Below are 15,339 nucleotides of genomic sequence, written 5' to 3'. Positions count from 1 at the left end.
ATAGCTAATCCTGATCAGAGGCTGCCTCTGGAATGCATGTGGAGTGTGAACTGAATAACACGCATTGAGTTTGGGAAGGGTGGGTCTAGTGTTGTTACTAAACTACTGTAGAGTCAATGAATGTTGGACAGCTTAAAAATATCTCAAATTTTACTGTAGGCTTGGAATTTTAGATTCTGACTCCAGGCACGTCCTTAGAATCTTGGATTTTCATGTTCCAAGCTGTGTGAATTTCGAGAAAATTACTTAATACTGGTAGCCTTAGTTTGTTTATAAAATAGATTGACAATTAATCTCCTTGCGAGCAATTACACATGCGAAGCAACTAAATACAGTGCCTAGCACATGTCATAGAGTAAATAGCCAGAGTGAATAATCAGCGGATTCCAGAATAACATGAACATTGACTGAAATGTTAATATATTTTACTAATCACAATCTGGATCACATCCATTGATTAATATTCACTAATATGTACAAGAATCACCCTTTCTGTGTACTTGGTTAAGGTCGCCTTATTTCTCCATAGTATTCTTGGTCTTTGATTTTTACTCTTATTGAAAGATTATTAGGGTAGCAATAAGCCATTTGTACAGTTGGTGATTGTAAGGGCAGTATAGAGCTATCAGATAATATTCTTGATCCCTAGAAATACCTGAACTTGGAGATACCTCAGCTATGGGTGAGGTTCAAGATTAGTTCAAGAGACCCACTGGACTATAAGTCATCCCAAATTCTGTCAAAGATCTTGAAACTTGAAGCTAACCTTGCGGACTATAGGTCTCCAGGTCTGTCCTGGCACTAACCTGAACCACTGGGCAGTCTAGTTAATAAGGAGTCAAAAGTAGGGTCTTAGAAACCTACCAGACTGACCTATCTTATGTTCTTTTCATATACATATGAAAAGAAAGAAGGGTGATCTAGATACAGAGAGACGATTCCATATATATATATGTGTGTGTGTAGTGTGTGTGTGGTGTGTGTGTGTGTGTGTATGTATCTATCTATCTATCTATGAAATATATTTATTGATAATAGCCTTCACCTCCCCAAAAACAAGGCTGGGGAATAGGAGTGTCTCCAGAGAGAAGGGCATTTTAGCAATCCAGAAACCCCCTGACTTGAATTAGGCAGTGATTTTGGAATTATAGTAAATTGGAACTCAAGGGAACCAGAAATCATCCAATTTTCTGACCCTCCCTCTTATCAGAGCTTAAGGGACCTGCTCAGTGGCAGAGCTGCACCCATACCCATGGTTATCATCTGTATTAGGGCATCTTGCCCTGGAAATACACTCCACTCCTCTAAGCTGTGACATAGCTAGACATACCCCATAAAACTGAATTAGATAACTTTATACTTAGTTAACAGTTTGAAAGATGACAGAATGTATCTAGCTAGCCTCTTTTTTCCCCTGGACATTCTTAGGTCATGAAGTATCCTAAGTAGGATTCTAGGCACAAATAGCTTGAGGAAGATTAAATTGTTTGCCTGTTGTTTTCTTTCATCAGTACACAGAATAGGCTGCAAAACACGGCGCCACCATGGAAAAAAGGTGATCTAGATAGAGAGAGGCAGATTCCTTGTTGGGCACTTATAGTAAGCCTGTACAATTGAAAATGTAAAGCTATGAATCTAAGATCTTAAAACTTATCTCTTTGATTGTAAAGACTACAGGCACAGCTCTGAATGTTTCTATCATGAGGAGTTTATTGAGAAGTGCAAGCAAGTGTTTGTGCCTTCCAAGGAGTCAAACAGGACCTTTGAAATCTTGGAAAGATTTGCCTTAAAGGATGTGGGACTTGATTTAAAAAATGCTGCACCCGATTCTCATTTAGACTCTGTTCTCAGGTAAGATGTGAAGAAATCCAAAGTCTTCATAGGGCTGAAGCAAAATAGTCTTACTTTTGTAAATGTGATTCCTCCAAATTTGGAGTGTCCGCCTTCACCTCCCCCATTCTATGGACATCCCATCCTAGAAGAGAGACCCTGGAAAAGCTAACCCTGGGTTAGATTTCCTTATCAGATACACTCTGCTTTTGCAAAGCTTTTCTGGTATTTCACATACTTTCTTCCAGTGTCCTTAAGAAGATCACAAACTGCTAGAGAGCAGAGCACCTGCCCTCTTTTCTCTCCCATACATCAAAGTCGATCTAAGTAATTCTAAGAACAATGGCAGGGCTTTAAGGAGAAGAAATTAAAGTGGAGAATACGTACATTGCATTTGTATAGTGGCATGTAATTTACAGCTTCCACGTGTATCATTAGCCCATTATTATATTTACATTCAGATATTCAGCCTGCACTTATCAAAATGACATATCATTATTTGTGTTTATGTGTAAGGAGTCAAGTTATTATTCCCAAGGTAGGTAGTCCATCACTTGTTTCGCCAGTGTCTTCTACAATAAAACCTCCATGACGCTTTCCACTCTGGAGGGTAACATGTCTTTACCACCCATAGATGTTGAGGAGTGGAGGCCAGTGTAAGAAAGCCAGCGTTGTCTGTGAGGTCCCTCCTGGTCTCATTCCTAGAAAGCAGGGAGGTTCTTGTTTTTCCATCCTTATCCTTCAGTTCTTAGCATGGGTCTCATTTAGTCTGCACAAGTTTTACAGTGTGAAATAAACCCACAGTAGCTGGGATGGAGACGCGCTGGCTCTCCATCACTCTCCCAGGCTCAGCTGCCACCAGCGCCGTCCACTCAGAGCTGCCAACTAGTCTGTGGTTCTGGGAACTCATGCCAAGAGGAAGAAGACTTATTTGGTTAACACATCGTAACACTCAGTCAGTATTTTTAAGGCTACAGGAGAAGCACACAGGTTATGTGTTTTAAATGTGAGACTCGAAGAGACAGAGCCACAGGAACTGTTGGCTCCGTGACGCCTGGGAATGAGAGTAGTGAGGGTGGCCCTTTATGGGTGCAGCGATTCTCTTCATGGTGCTGAAATGTTCTGGAATTAAAAAATGACAACTTTGTGAATATAATGAAAATCACTGACTTGTCTACTTTAAAACAGGAAATTTTTGGTATGTGGATTATTTCTCACTTAGTTTATAATTTTAAGTATTTCAGTGTGAATGAGAAATCTAATATTGCAAATGAACAACTTAAATTGTTGGGCCCAAGAAAATACAGCAATTACATAAGTCCTTTTAGATTAGTTGTGTGAAAACATTCAGGGCCTTTGCTTGCTTTGCCATTTGGGAATGATGTTCTGTACTGTACGTTCCTGAATAGTGTGTGTAGGTCAACAGACGAGGGTGGCTTTTCAAGTTTCAGAGCAGTGTCTTAATTATCAATCAGCTAGACCAGTAGTCTCATTTTGAAAAGGAGTCGCAGATTGCTTTGCAGTGTTTTCATTTTTTATTTTCCTTGAGAGGAAGCAATTAAGACCCTAGCCTTAAGTATGCGGAAGCATCATATTTGCATTTCTGGCTACTTCTCAGTGTGCCACTAATGATGATAATTGAGTTGAATTTCTGACTTTGTGATTGGTGGGAATTCTTGGTGTATGAGTGCTTCAGTTTTTCGTTCTCTCCGTAATTTGTTTGTTTGTATGTAAGCGTTATCGGAGGATAGCCTGGTGGTAGTGGAATGAGAGTGGTGGGTGGGCGTGGGGTGGTGCATTGGGTTCATACTGGACAACCCCAGGATATGCTTGTGACTGCGGAGGCCCTCCAAGTTACTGTCTCTCTACTCTCCTAATTGTACATGGGTTGAAGCCAAAGCCCACAGGGTGAAAGACTTTGAAACAATTGAGGCCAATTTTGAGATTAGAACTTCTTATCTCTTGGAGTCAAAATGTATGCAGGACATGTCTTCCCTCCTCTCTTCCTTGGTAAATAATCTTGACTACATTTTATCCCCCCCTTCTTTTCCTAGAATAAATCCTCTGCCAGCCTCCAAGTCTATTTTGCTCTTGTCTGGAGAACGTGGCTGCGGGAAGTCCACTCTGCTTGCCAACTTTGTGAATCATTTCAGAAACAAGTATCCGAGCGTGTCGATCATCCCTCACTTTGTGGGAAGCACCTGTGAGAGCAGCGATGTCATGTCGGTGATGCATTACTTCATCACAGAGCTGCAGCACAGGAAACACAGTAAGAGTCAGACTCCCAACCCTCACTCAGAAGTGCCTGCGCGGTAGAAGTGAGAGGTTCTCTCTTCTGCTCATGTGCCTGTTGTTCTCGTTCTAGTGTAAACCCCATATTATCCCACCCAGGTATCTACCCGCCTCTTCCCTCATAGACCAGTTGTCTTCCTCTCTCTCTCTGCTCCTTCCCTCCTGCCCTCCGTGCCCCAAATATTAAAAATGAGTACCTTTGTGTGGCCAGGCCCTCCAGTGAACAAAGTAGACAGAAGCCCCTGCCCGCATGGAGTTCTCGTTAGCTGGGAGGGATTAGGACAAAGAATGAACTGAGTAACTAAATAAAAGCTATAGAAGTGCGTAGTATGAAGAAAAAGCAGAGAAAGAAGGCAGGCAGTGAGCACGCGCTTGTGTGTGTGTGTGTGTGTGTGTGTGTGTGTGTGTGTGTGTGTGTGTTGGGGAACTCTATGGGGAACAGGAGAAAAGAAGATTACATAAGTACCAGAAGAGAGAGGAGGGAGGGGCAGGTAGCTTTGCTCAGGAGACAAGTGCCAGGCTCCTGGGTGGACATGCCTGTCAACCACTGCTCCTCCTGTTCAATTCAGGAGCTATGTATGAGCATGTTCATTTACTCATTCATTCAGTACAGAGTATTTATTGGTTTCCTGTTCTGTACAAGACACTTTTGGGGTTCTGGAAATATAGGAGTAAATCAAGTGGCTAAGGTCCTACATGGCTCCCAGGAATACAATGTTCTAGTTGAGAAAGGCAGATTTCAAGTAAATGAGAAACATACCAAATAATAACTAATGCTACATTGAATGAGGTGATGAGGTGACAGGGTGGCTGTTGAGGTGGGAAGTCAGGGACTGTGTCTCTGTCTTAGGGTAACTCCAGCTGCCGTATCAACTAAATCCCATTGCGCGGCATTTCAAATGGAAGGTTATTTATTACTTGTGTAAACTCCAGTTTGCGGCTCCTGATTACATACCCAGTAGCTTTCCTCCATGTGGCAGTTTGGGGACACAGTTTCTTTCCATCTAGAAGCTGTGTCACCTCCAGGGCCTCAGAGTCCTGTGCTTTTGGCTAGAGGGAAGGGATAAAGTGTAGGGTAGGTGACCTGTTCCCTAAGTGTCAGCCTGGAAGAAACACATATCAGCCCCACTTCTGGTCTCTTGGCAACAGTTTGGTCAATGGGGAATCCTACAGAAGGGGCAGCATGAACTTCTGAGGGACAGGTAGCCATCTGCTCTGCCACACCTGGAAACAAAGTTTACTGATTTGGAAAGGGAAAGGGGGTGTGGCCAGAAAGCAAGGGACAGGGAGGAGCCTCCTGTCAGGTGAAGCAGGAGGTGAGAGTAAGCTGCTTCCCTTCAGGTTTGCAGGCCCCAATGTTAGGTGTGGATTCTATTCAGCAAAATGAGAGGCCAATGGAGGGATTTAAGCAGGGGAATGGCATGATTTCATTGAAACAAAATCACTCTGTTGTGTAGAAAATGTAGGGAGCAAGCATGGAGGTGGGGATGCTGTTGGAGCTGTTGTGATGGTCCAAGCAAGAGCTGGTGGTGGCTTGGGAGGGGGCAGGAGTGGAGGGGAGGGCTTCGGTGCTGAGGAGTTGGCTGTGGGCTTGACAGAAATAGAGGAGCTGCAAGCAACTCCCAGCTCTTAGCCTTAGGAGACTGGGTGGGTGGCAGAGCCTGTAACTGGGAGGACAGCAGGTTTGGAGGCCAGCCACGTTCTGCTTGGGAGGTGTGATGTTTGAGGTGCAAGGTGTGTGCCCACTGGTGATGACAATCATGGGGGCGTGTCTTATTCTGTCCTGGGAGCAGTGGAGGAGCCTGCCACCTACGTTTGAATCCTGCGCCACTACTTCCTAGCTGTGTGGGCCCTAGGTGAGTTATTTTAGAACTCTCTGGCTCAGTTTTCCTGTTGTAATAGGTGGATGTCAAAAAGACATTGTGCTTTGCCCATAAGATCAAGTATGAGCATCAGGGCACTTAGCTCTGTGCCTGGCCTCCAGTGAGCACTGATAAATAGCAGCTCTTCAGCTGAGGTTGTGGTTCAGTGTGTGTGAGGCACTGGGTTTGATCCTTAGCACCACATAAAAATAAATAAATGAAAGTATTGTGTCGAACTACAACTGAAAAAAAAAATATAAAAAAATACCAGCTCTTCCTCTTATTAGGTACTGTCTGCAGTGTGTCTGACTTTGCCTGCTTGTGGGAGTTCCTCTCTCCTCATGCAGGAGCTTCTGGGTCCTGAGTGAATACTGGGGTGCCTCAGGGTGAGCCTGGCCAGGTATGTATCATCTTTGCCTGAGGGGTCAGGTGTTTAGATTTCTTTCTATGCTTGTGGTGGGCATCTCTGAGTGCTTTGGGGTGGATCATGTGACTGTTTCCTACTGTTGCATTTCTTGAGCATGTAAAGTGGTGAAGTTGAATCAATGGAAGCAGGTTTGTCTGTCTCTATAAGACCACTGATCCTATTCTGGCATGTCCCCAGGGTGCTCACTCTGGCTAGGCTGGTGATGTAAACAGTTGAACACAGCCAATTATGATTTCATTCCCAAAGCAAATTGTTGTTTTAATGAGTGTGTTGTGGGGTGCAGGAAGCTCCTAATTAAAACAGCTGCTATCTTTCAAGCAAGCAGACAATAGTAGAATAAATTCAGGAACAGCCTATGAATACTGATGCCTCCTCTCCCTTAAAGAACACCCTCCTCATTAATGGTGGGAAGCCCAGGGGAGGAGCTGTGCTTCTGGATGACTTGTTACTTATAGCTGGGCGATCTTAGCGGTTTACTTAAGTTCTCTCTGTCCTAATTTCCCTTCCTCCTCCTCTTCCCTTCTTCCTCCCCCGCCCCTACTTCTGATTGAACTCAGGGGTGCTCTACCACTGAGCTGCATCCCCAGCCCTTTTCAAAATTTTTATTTTTGAGACAGGGTTTCCCTAAGTGGCTGAGGCTGGCCTCAAACTTGTGATCTTCCTGCGTCAGCCTCCTGAATCCTGGGATTTCAGGTGTGTGCCACCATGCCTGGCCCCATTTCTTATGTGTAAATTGGAGAACGGGGATCAATAATACCTATTTCTTAAGTCTGTGTGAGGATTAAAAGATAATACATGTAAAGAATTAAAAATGGTACCAGGCACACTGCTGCCTTTATTATTATTGATGACGATGTTGTTATTCTTATTGGGCTGGAGAAAGGAATGGGTGTAAGACACCCCTGCTCCTTAGCTAGCTTAGGGAGAGGACGGACCGCAATTCAAGGGAGTTTGCAGCTGCCACCATGCAAAGGCCCGCAGAGACTGCAGAGGTGAGGGAGACACCAGCCCCAGGGGCGTTTACATGACTTCTTTTCTGTGAACCCAGGTGAGGTGGATGTGGGCGCAGGAGGAGGTGCTGCTGTCAGAACACACACAGCTGGCCTGGGAGGACAGGTGCAGGCAGCACATTTGGCTCCTTTGCAGAGCTTGGTTTCCTGTGACCGTGCTCAGTTGTTGTGGCCGCAGCGCCTGCGTGGGCATGTGAGCTGACCCACCCATCTGGGGTCACGTGTGGGATGCCCACATTTCTGCTCATCCAGCCCCACCCCTGCTGGCCAGGATATTACGAGGAGAGCTGCCCGGAGCCACCTGTGCCAACTCTCACGCCATCTTACGTCTTGCAAGCAGCTCGCGTCCCTTCTGTGACGTGCTTTGCAGAGGTCGCAGCAGAGTCACTGGCTTTCTTATTTATGGTTTCTTTGCTACGGTTCCTCCTGCAACCTGATGGAAGTCCTGGAAAGAGAAGACTGAAAGACTTTCTGAGCACCAGGGCTTTATCTATGTCTCATTTCATGCCCTCAGTAAAGCCACTGCGGCATTAGCTTCCCGGACTGGCACACCGAGGCTCCGAGTGGCAGGGCAAGCTCAGCTCCCTGTGGGCAGAGCAGGGAGTTCAAGAACTCCAGTTTTCTGCTGAGCTGTGGGCCCAGCCCTCACTACTGTGCCATTGCGCCTCCTGGAGGCGTCAGAGGGAAATCTCTGTCCTTTTGGATTCTTCCTCCTGGGTCCTCTCCCAGGACCAGCAGTCGGCAGAGCTGCCGAGGTGCCATGGGCAGAAGTCCTTGGCAGGGCTCGCAGGGTTTTATGTGCTGGGGCCGCGAGGACTTGTCAGCCTCACTTCTTGCCCTTTGCCCCACCAGTTTGGTATCCTTGGAGCAGATCAGTCTTTTCTGGCCTCCATGTTTTTGTCCCTTCACTTCCTGACTACTGAAAAGCCACTCTCTTTCCCAGGTTAGTGGGCTTCTCTTCTTTTAATGCCCTAGTTAAGGTCACCCCTTCTGTAAGAGTGCAAGCGAGTGCCTCTCTCCCACACCCCAGTGTTGGCCAGGCAGCCAAGGTAGCCCTCGTCTACTGTTTTTTAGTTTCCCTAGAACACTATGAGGTTTGCCCTCCTTCATCCCTCAGGTGACTTCTAGATGGTTCTATCATTATATGTCCTAATGTCGTCTTGCTCTATTTGTTGATCATGTCTTTTATTGGCCATTGTCATGCCCTGTGCACAGACATAGAAGGTTCTCAGTAAATATTTGTTGAATGATGAGAAAACAGCTTTAAAGTGAATAAGTTGGTAATTCAGCAAATGGGTGTTTAAACATTTCACACGTTACTGTTTAAATTAGGCAACAGGCCATTGTCATTTAGTAGAGACAGATTGGTCCTGCCAAAAAAAGTACTGGAAATACTTATAATCATTTCCCAATAGTAGTGATGCTGACTTTATTTTCAAAGTCATTTTGAGGAAAAATAATTGAAAAATCACCCAAAATGTGATTTTAAAATGCTGAATATTTATGTTAGCCATGCAAGTAGTGCTGGCTGCTTGGAGGCTTGCGGCGAGAGGGTCACTTAAGCTCATGAGTTTGAGAGCAGCCTGGGCAACAAAGTGAGATCCCATCTCCAAAAACAAAAATGAAAACAACCATTTATGCTTTCCTTCTATGCAAAGATATAAATCCACAAGCATCATCTTTGAGGATTTCTTTTGCCTAGAATTATTATTTTTTTGCTGATGATTAGTAGTGATGTTATGCTTCGTGATTATTAGGCTATGTGTATTTTTTTGAGGTTCTCTCATGTCTGTTTTGCCACTTAATCTCTATGCCAGTTTTATGGAGGAGGTGAATGTCCTATACCTCAATATGCCCCATGGTGAGTGCTAGACATACCAAGAAATGGTAATTGCACTTAGCTTGAAAGCAGACTGCAGCATAGAAACGTATTTTAAAAGCTACTGATGATCTGTACTTTCAGGTTCGTTCACCTCTCAGCCTTAGTTTTCTCATCTTGAGAAAATGAGACTAGTTGATTTCCAAGAGCCCTTCTGCTCTAAAATCCTGTTATTTAAGGTCTGAAATCCTAACAGTGTTCATAATTTTAAAGATGTAAGAAAAAAAAAAAAACTCAAAGAATGAAGCCTGAGGATTAATTTCTACCTCCCTTTCTTTTTTGCAGTACTGGGGATGGAACCCAGGGCCTTGTACATGCTAAGCAAATGCTCTACCACTGAGCTACATTCCTATCCTTTTTAATTTTTTTTAAAAAAATTTGAAACAGGGTCTCACTAAATTTCCTGGGCTGTCCTTGATCTTACAATCCTCCTACCTCAGTCTCACAAGTCACTGATTTCCAGGTGTGTGCCTCAGTGCCCAGCTTCCCTCTTTTCTTTCTTGAAAAATATTTTTTCAAGAAAAAATAAAATAATAAAATAATAAAAATTAAAAAAATTATTTTTGAGACAGGGTTTCCCTAAGTGGCTGAGGCTGGCCTCAAACTTGTGATCTTCCTGTGTCAGCCTCCTGAATCCCTGGGATTTCAGGTGTGTGTCACCATGATCTTGTATGATACAAGCTCAAACTCTATCTGTTCTGATGCCTTCTCCTCTTTATGTCACACATTCACATATGTTTCAAATAATTTTTTAGTTATTTTTGTGATATACAGAATCTTTTACAAACCAATATGACTCTCTACTGTACAAATATAGAGAGAATTATTTATTTGAACACAATGTGTCTTTCACATGGTTCCAATAGAAGACACAGTGCTGCTATATGGAAAACTGGCCTGAAAGCAATAAATGTCATTCTGTGAGAGACTGACAGGGTGTACTGTGTTTAAGACTCAACATCATGGGCAATATTGTCAGGCTATGATTTTCCAAAAACCACTTTGCATTAACAGATAAAATGGAGTTGGTTTCTGGGTTAGGTGACTGCAAAGTTGTTTTTTATTTTTTCCTCCTTAGGTGACTCTCTGCTAAAGCATTTGAAAGTCAGGTAGATCTGGAGACAATGTGTTTGACTGCCTATGTGATAGACTGTCTTGAATCCCAAAGGGCTTGCCTACCTGTTGAGAGCTGCTGCGCTAAGCAACTACTATTTTCAAATACTGGTTGTGTTTTTCCTACCCCTAGGCCTTTGCACATTGTTTTGATGATATGCTCTTCCCCTAATTTCCACCTGTGAATTCTCCAGTGTTCAACATTTCTTCATTGTGTTGGTTCTGTATCAAAATCCAGGAGACTTCAGATTCCTATTCTGCCTTAAAATGTGCTTTTCTGTGTACAGAACCCATTCCTACTTCCCTCAAGTCCTTGACTTTGTATTTTGGGCCATTTTATCTCCTCATGCCATCACAGAACCTTAGCCTAATAGGCAACTAGTAAATATTTATTAACCATAATTTTTCTTAGTAACTAACAGAATCTTAATACATCTGTGAGACTATATCCATTAATGCTGCGACTTGATTTTATAGACCCTGAGATGCCTAAATTTCTATGGAAAATATTACTTTTGAAAATAAAAGCAAGGTAGAAGTGTATGAATTAAAATGCTTTTAAAATATTAGGTAGTTGGTTATAATTTGGGGTCACTGATACCAGGTCACTGAATCACAGTCTGAAAGTTGTTCACCTCAAATGACTTCCTGTGCTTTTTGCTGATTCATATCTTAGTTCTTTCTGGAAATTTTCAGAATTAAAGGTATGGGGTTCAGTACAGTGGGTAAAAGAATTTAGGATTAGTTTCATTAGGTTTAAGATGGACCAGGATCAAAAAGATAAGGCAGTATGCAGGATATGCTATATATGTGCTTTGCTGGAAGAGCCCAGGGTGGTGGCCATGTCCCTAAAACAGTTACCCAGTGTTAAGGAGCCGCAGAAGCTTCACAAATTACATGATCTTTCTTCCCATCCAAATCTTTTTAACGTGATCTATTTTTGCGTTTTGGAAAATGAGAGCAATTGCTTTGAATCATACAAAAATATTTGTATATAAAATCCTAAAAAATGTATTGGAGACATCTGGTGGTAAATGTCATTACCCCTGTGGGGTTGAATATTTTAAGGAAGCTAATCAAACATGTACATGTGTGTATCAACTATACAGCTGTGAGTAGCTCTCATTTTTTCCTCATCCCTTCTGCCTCTCTGGCCTATTAACATATTTTAGCAATGATAGAAATATTTTCACCCAATTTGAAAATTCTCTACTGCAGATACTCAGCTTGAAATGGATTTTCTTGATGAAGATTCAAACATCTTGGCCTTTTCACTTCTTGTAGAAGCGTTTATTGCCTCCATCAGTTTAAAACCATGTATACTCGTGCTAGATGGAATTGAAGAATTGATTGGTATTTATGGGATTTCAGGTCAGAAGGTAATATCTTTTTAAAAGAATCCTCTATTTTATTGCTGTTTTATAAAAAGAAAACTCCATTATTTAGGATGTGAACAGATCAGGATTGACTAATTTGAATACTTCTGGTGGGCTTGGGCATAGGGGTTGCCCCTAGTTGTCTGGTACCTGGTTCTCTGTTGATTTAGGGCAGAGGAAATATTGGTGGTGGGAGCTGGATAAGAAGGAGGGTAGGACCCACCCTTGGATCTGTGGTCTGCATGTGAATGGTGTATTCCAGGTACGCTGTACACTACCCCCAGGAAGTAGCTGCCTTTGGGAAAGACAGTCTCTCCCCGAGTCTGTAAGTCCCAGAGAAAGGTCAGAATGTCCTAGAACTTGGCACAATCAGTACTCAAAGCATACTCAGACCATGCCGGACTCAGGGGAAGCACACAGTGTGCAATAGTTGCTATCACTAGGCAAAGAGGTGGGAAAGGCTGTTAAAGGAATCAAGAAAAGATCCAAAATAAGGCCATTTAACTCATGATGGTTGTGTTACAGGAAGTGACAATTCTTCAGCATCACACAATGTCTTTTTCAACAGAATCATTCATGTATTCTAGTCACTGCAGATCAGTCTTCAGAAGTGTGTGATTTTATTTAGTTGCTTGTGTGTAAGAACCTGTTTTTAGGGTCTACATTTGCACTATCAAATTCTTAACAAATAGGCAGATCCATCAAGTATGGTCATACTGAGTGTGCATTGGTATTTTCTCACTACCAAATTGTTTATTACTCAAATACTAATAACTGTAAGGCCAGCTTTACCCTATGCTTACTCCCTATATTTTCAAATTTGGCGTAATTTGAAAGTCTTTAAAGTTTTCAGACATCTCTGAATCTCTCCATCAGGCAAAAGATTTTTCCTGGCTGCCACACTCACTCCCTCCTCATTGCAAGTTCATCCTGAGCACTGTCTCCTCCAGCCTGTCCTGCAAGTCCCTGTGTACCCGGCAAGACGTGATGACTGTGGAACTCACCAGCATTGGAGACGAAGACACAAGACTCAGCATCTTCAGACAGCACCTGCCCACCCCCAGCCAAGACCCCTTCCAACAGGGCAGACACACTTTGAGGAAAAAAACAAGCCTGAGTCCTTTGAAACTCACAGTCCTGGCCAGCGAACTGAGAGAATGCAGAATCTACCGCAACGAGCTTCAGTGTCTGAGGGAGTTCTTGGAGGTGGCCTCTCTTCAGGAGTTCTGGGGAGTTGATTCTGAAACGCTGGACCGAAGACTATAGTTGGACTTTTAAAAGAAAAAAGGCAAATTCAGACACTGTGACTTCAGGAGAAGGTAGGCCTTGGGCAGTGTAGACAACTCGGAGGGAGTGCGTGGGGAGAAAGGTGTGAGGTGGGCGCCCACCCCATGGGGCAGAGTCCAGGGATGGAGTTGGCAAAGAAATACAGGATGCCCAGTTAAATCTGAATTTCAGGCCCCCCCAAAATAATCTTTTAGTAGAACTATGTCCCAGATATTGCACGGGACATACTTATACTAAACATTATTTGGAATACAGATAAGCTACAAATAATTCTCAGTTTCTAAGCATATTACAAATATTGTTTGGGGCATGCTTATACTAAGATTAGTTAATAATTTATCTGAAATTCAAATTTAAAGAGGACATCTGGTATTTTTATTGCAAAATCTGGCACCTCTTCTCTAGTTATAACTCTCTGTAATATCTCTGAGTTAAAATTCTCAGTTTATAACCCAAAAGTTGTATGGGGCTTACTTGTCCTACAAATTAGTTGGCTGTTTATCTTAAATTTAAATTTAAATAGGAATTTAGCGTTTTTATTGCTAAATTTGGCAACTCTATCTAGAGAGCACTGTTGTTAGTAAGGAGAACTGAGTTACAAATTTTAGTCAAATTTTTCAGGGGTCTGAGAAATATAATTTGATTATTTCTGTAACTCAGTCTAACCTCTCTTGATTCCATAGTCCTGCTTATGCCACAAACCTAATCTAGTCAATCCACGATAATACTATCAATTTCATTTGTTTTCAGTCAATTCAGGATTTTTTTTTTTTTTTTTTCCAGTCAGGCAAAGATTGGTGTGGTTCTTGTCTCTGTCAGGTTGAGCTGAGATCCAAGGGCTGTGGGGCTAGTGTCCTTGGTTGTCATCTGTCTCTGCAGTCTTCTGCCAAGGTGGCCACAATCCCAGATGATCTGCAGGCATTGCCCATTTTGGGCTTAGCTGGGCTGTTCCCAGCTGCTCTAGGGTTGTTCTATCTTTGCTGCCCCCTGCTGACGCAGCCTCTCATCCCGAGGAAACCCCTCTCTTCATACCGTAGTGTGCACTCTTTTTGAGGCTTGGTATGGTCTCTGATCCTCTCCTATACCTTTTTCAGTTGCACAAAGGTCTTTTCTTCCTGTGTAGGAACAATGTACTTGTTAGACCATCCTGAATTGAATCTGTCTTTTGTGTTAAACAGTTTATTCCACCAGTTGGTTTTATGATATTCAACAACCAGGCTTTTGAGACTTAATTTATTCTCTCAAGTCATTGTCTCTGTTTCAAAACCTGAGTTTCCTCTCTTTGCTTCTGCTATAATAGGCTTCTCTTCAAGGCAATGAACTTGAAATGGAGCAGGGTGGAGGAGATGGAGATGTAGAGAGAAGCAGATAATATTTGGAATGAAGGTCACATTGATGAGTACAGAAATATATTGTCTTGTCATGTTTTCATCTTAGAGTCTGCATTTCTGTAAAGAAAACTGATTTCTTATTGGTTGTTCCCTCCCCTACCTCCAAGGAAGTAAAACAAGATCATTGTGCCCCTGGAAGTCACTCGAGCCAAGTGGCCTGTGTTGTACTACCCTGCATCTCCAGGTCTTTTTCCCCCCGGAAATGCTCCGTCCTCAGCCCTGTGCAGCAATGCCCTCTGAGCTGCACCATAGAAACCAGAAGAGCTCAGCTGGCTAAGCCAGGCCACCGCCAGAAGCTTCTGTGGTAGAGACTGACCTGCTCTGCCTTCACCTGAAGACAGAAAAGTGGGCTCATTCCCCAGTCCTAGCATAGGAAGTGCATTTAGAGTGGTGCACCATATTGTCATATTTCCTGGCGGGATGATCTCTTTATAATTGGTTGATCATAAAGGCAGCAAGGAATCCAGCTGTAGAATAAAAATGTAAGGATCAGTGGGTGATGAAGGGCTGCCTCAAGAGGTGCCTGTGGACGTGGGGTAGGAGAGCAGTCTGCAGCAAAGCCATACCCCCCCACTGTGCACATTAACCTTAAGGAAGACTGCTCAGCAGAAAAGCCCAGTGTAATAATTAGCAGGCTTGCCAGTTCCTAACCATAGTTCAGGGTGTATTAGTTGTGATAGATAAATGATAACTTAATGGGTAGCAGTGTGGGCACTAGAGCCAAATTCCTGTTACATTTGTGTGACTTAGAGAAGTTATTTAACTTGTCTGGACTCCATTTTTCTCATTTGTAAAACAATGACCTTTACAGTATTTACCTGTAGGACAAGTTAAAGAAAGAAGTTGAATAATGACATAAAGCATTGAGGTGC

At 43.0% G+C, this 15,339-nt stretch overlaps 1 protein-coding gene across 1 annotated transcript in view; it reads left to right on the top strand.

Moving 5' to 3' along the window:
• The window catches only part of LOC306661135 (putative tetratricopeptide repeat protein 41), a gene marked incomplete at its 5' end in the record, with an annotated part of 60,768 nt that overhangs the window by 12,624 nt on the left and 32,805 nt on the right, over positions 1 to 15,339 (top strand). The window contains 5 exon segments of the mRNA XM_079139922.1: positions 1,671 to 1,851; positions 3,885 to 4,099; positions 11,632 to 11,792; positions 12,666 to 13,022; positions 13,024 to 13,108. Coding sequence (XP_078996048.1) covers positions 1,671 to 1,851; positions 3,885 to 4,099; positions 11,632 to 11,792; positions 12,666 to 13,022; positions 13,024 to 13,108 — 999 coding nt within the window.

This window comes from Sciurus vulgaris, assembly GCF_902686455.1.
Source record: "Sciurus vulgaris genome assembly, chromosome: 5".
NCBI lineage: Eukaryota > Metazoa > Chordata > Mammalia > Rodentia > Sciuridae > Sciurus > Sciurus vulgaris.
The sequence above is the reverse complement of the archived record's forward strand: the minus strand, read 5'-3'. Positions and strand labels throughout refer to the sequence as shown.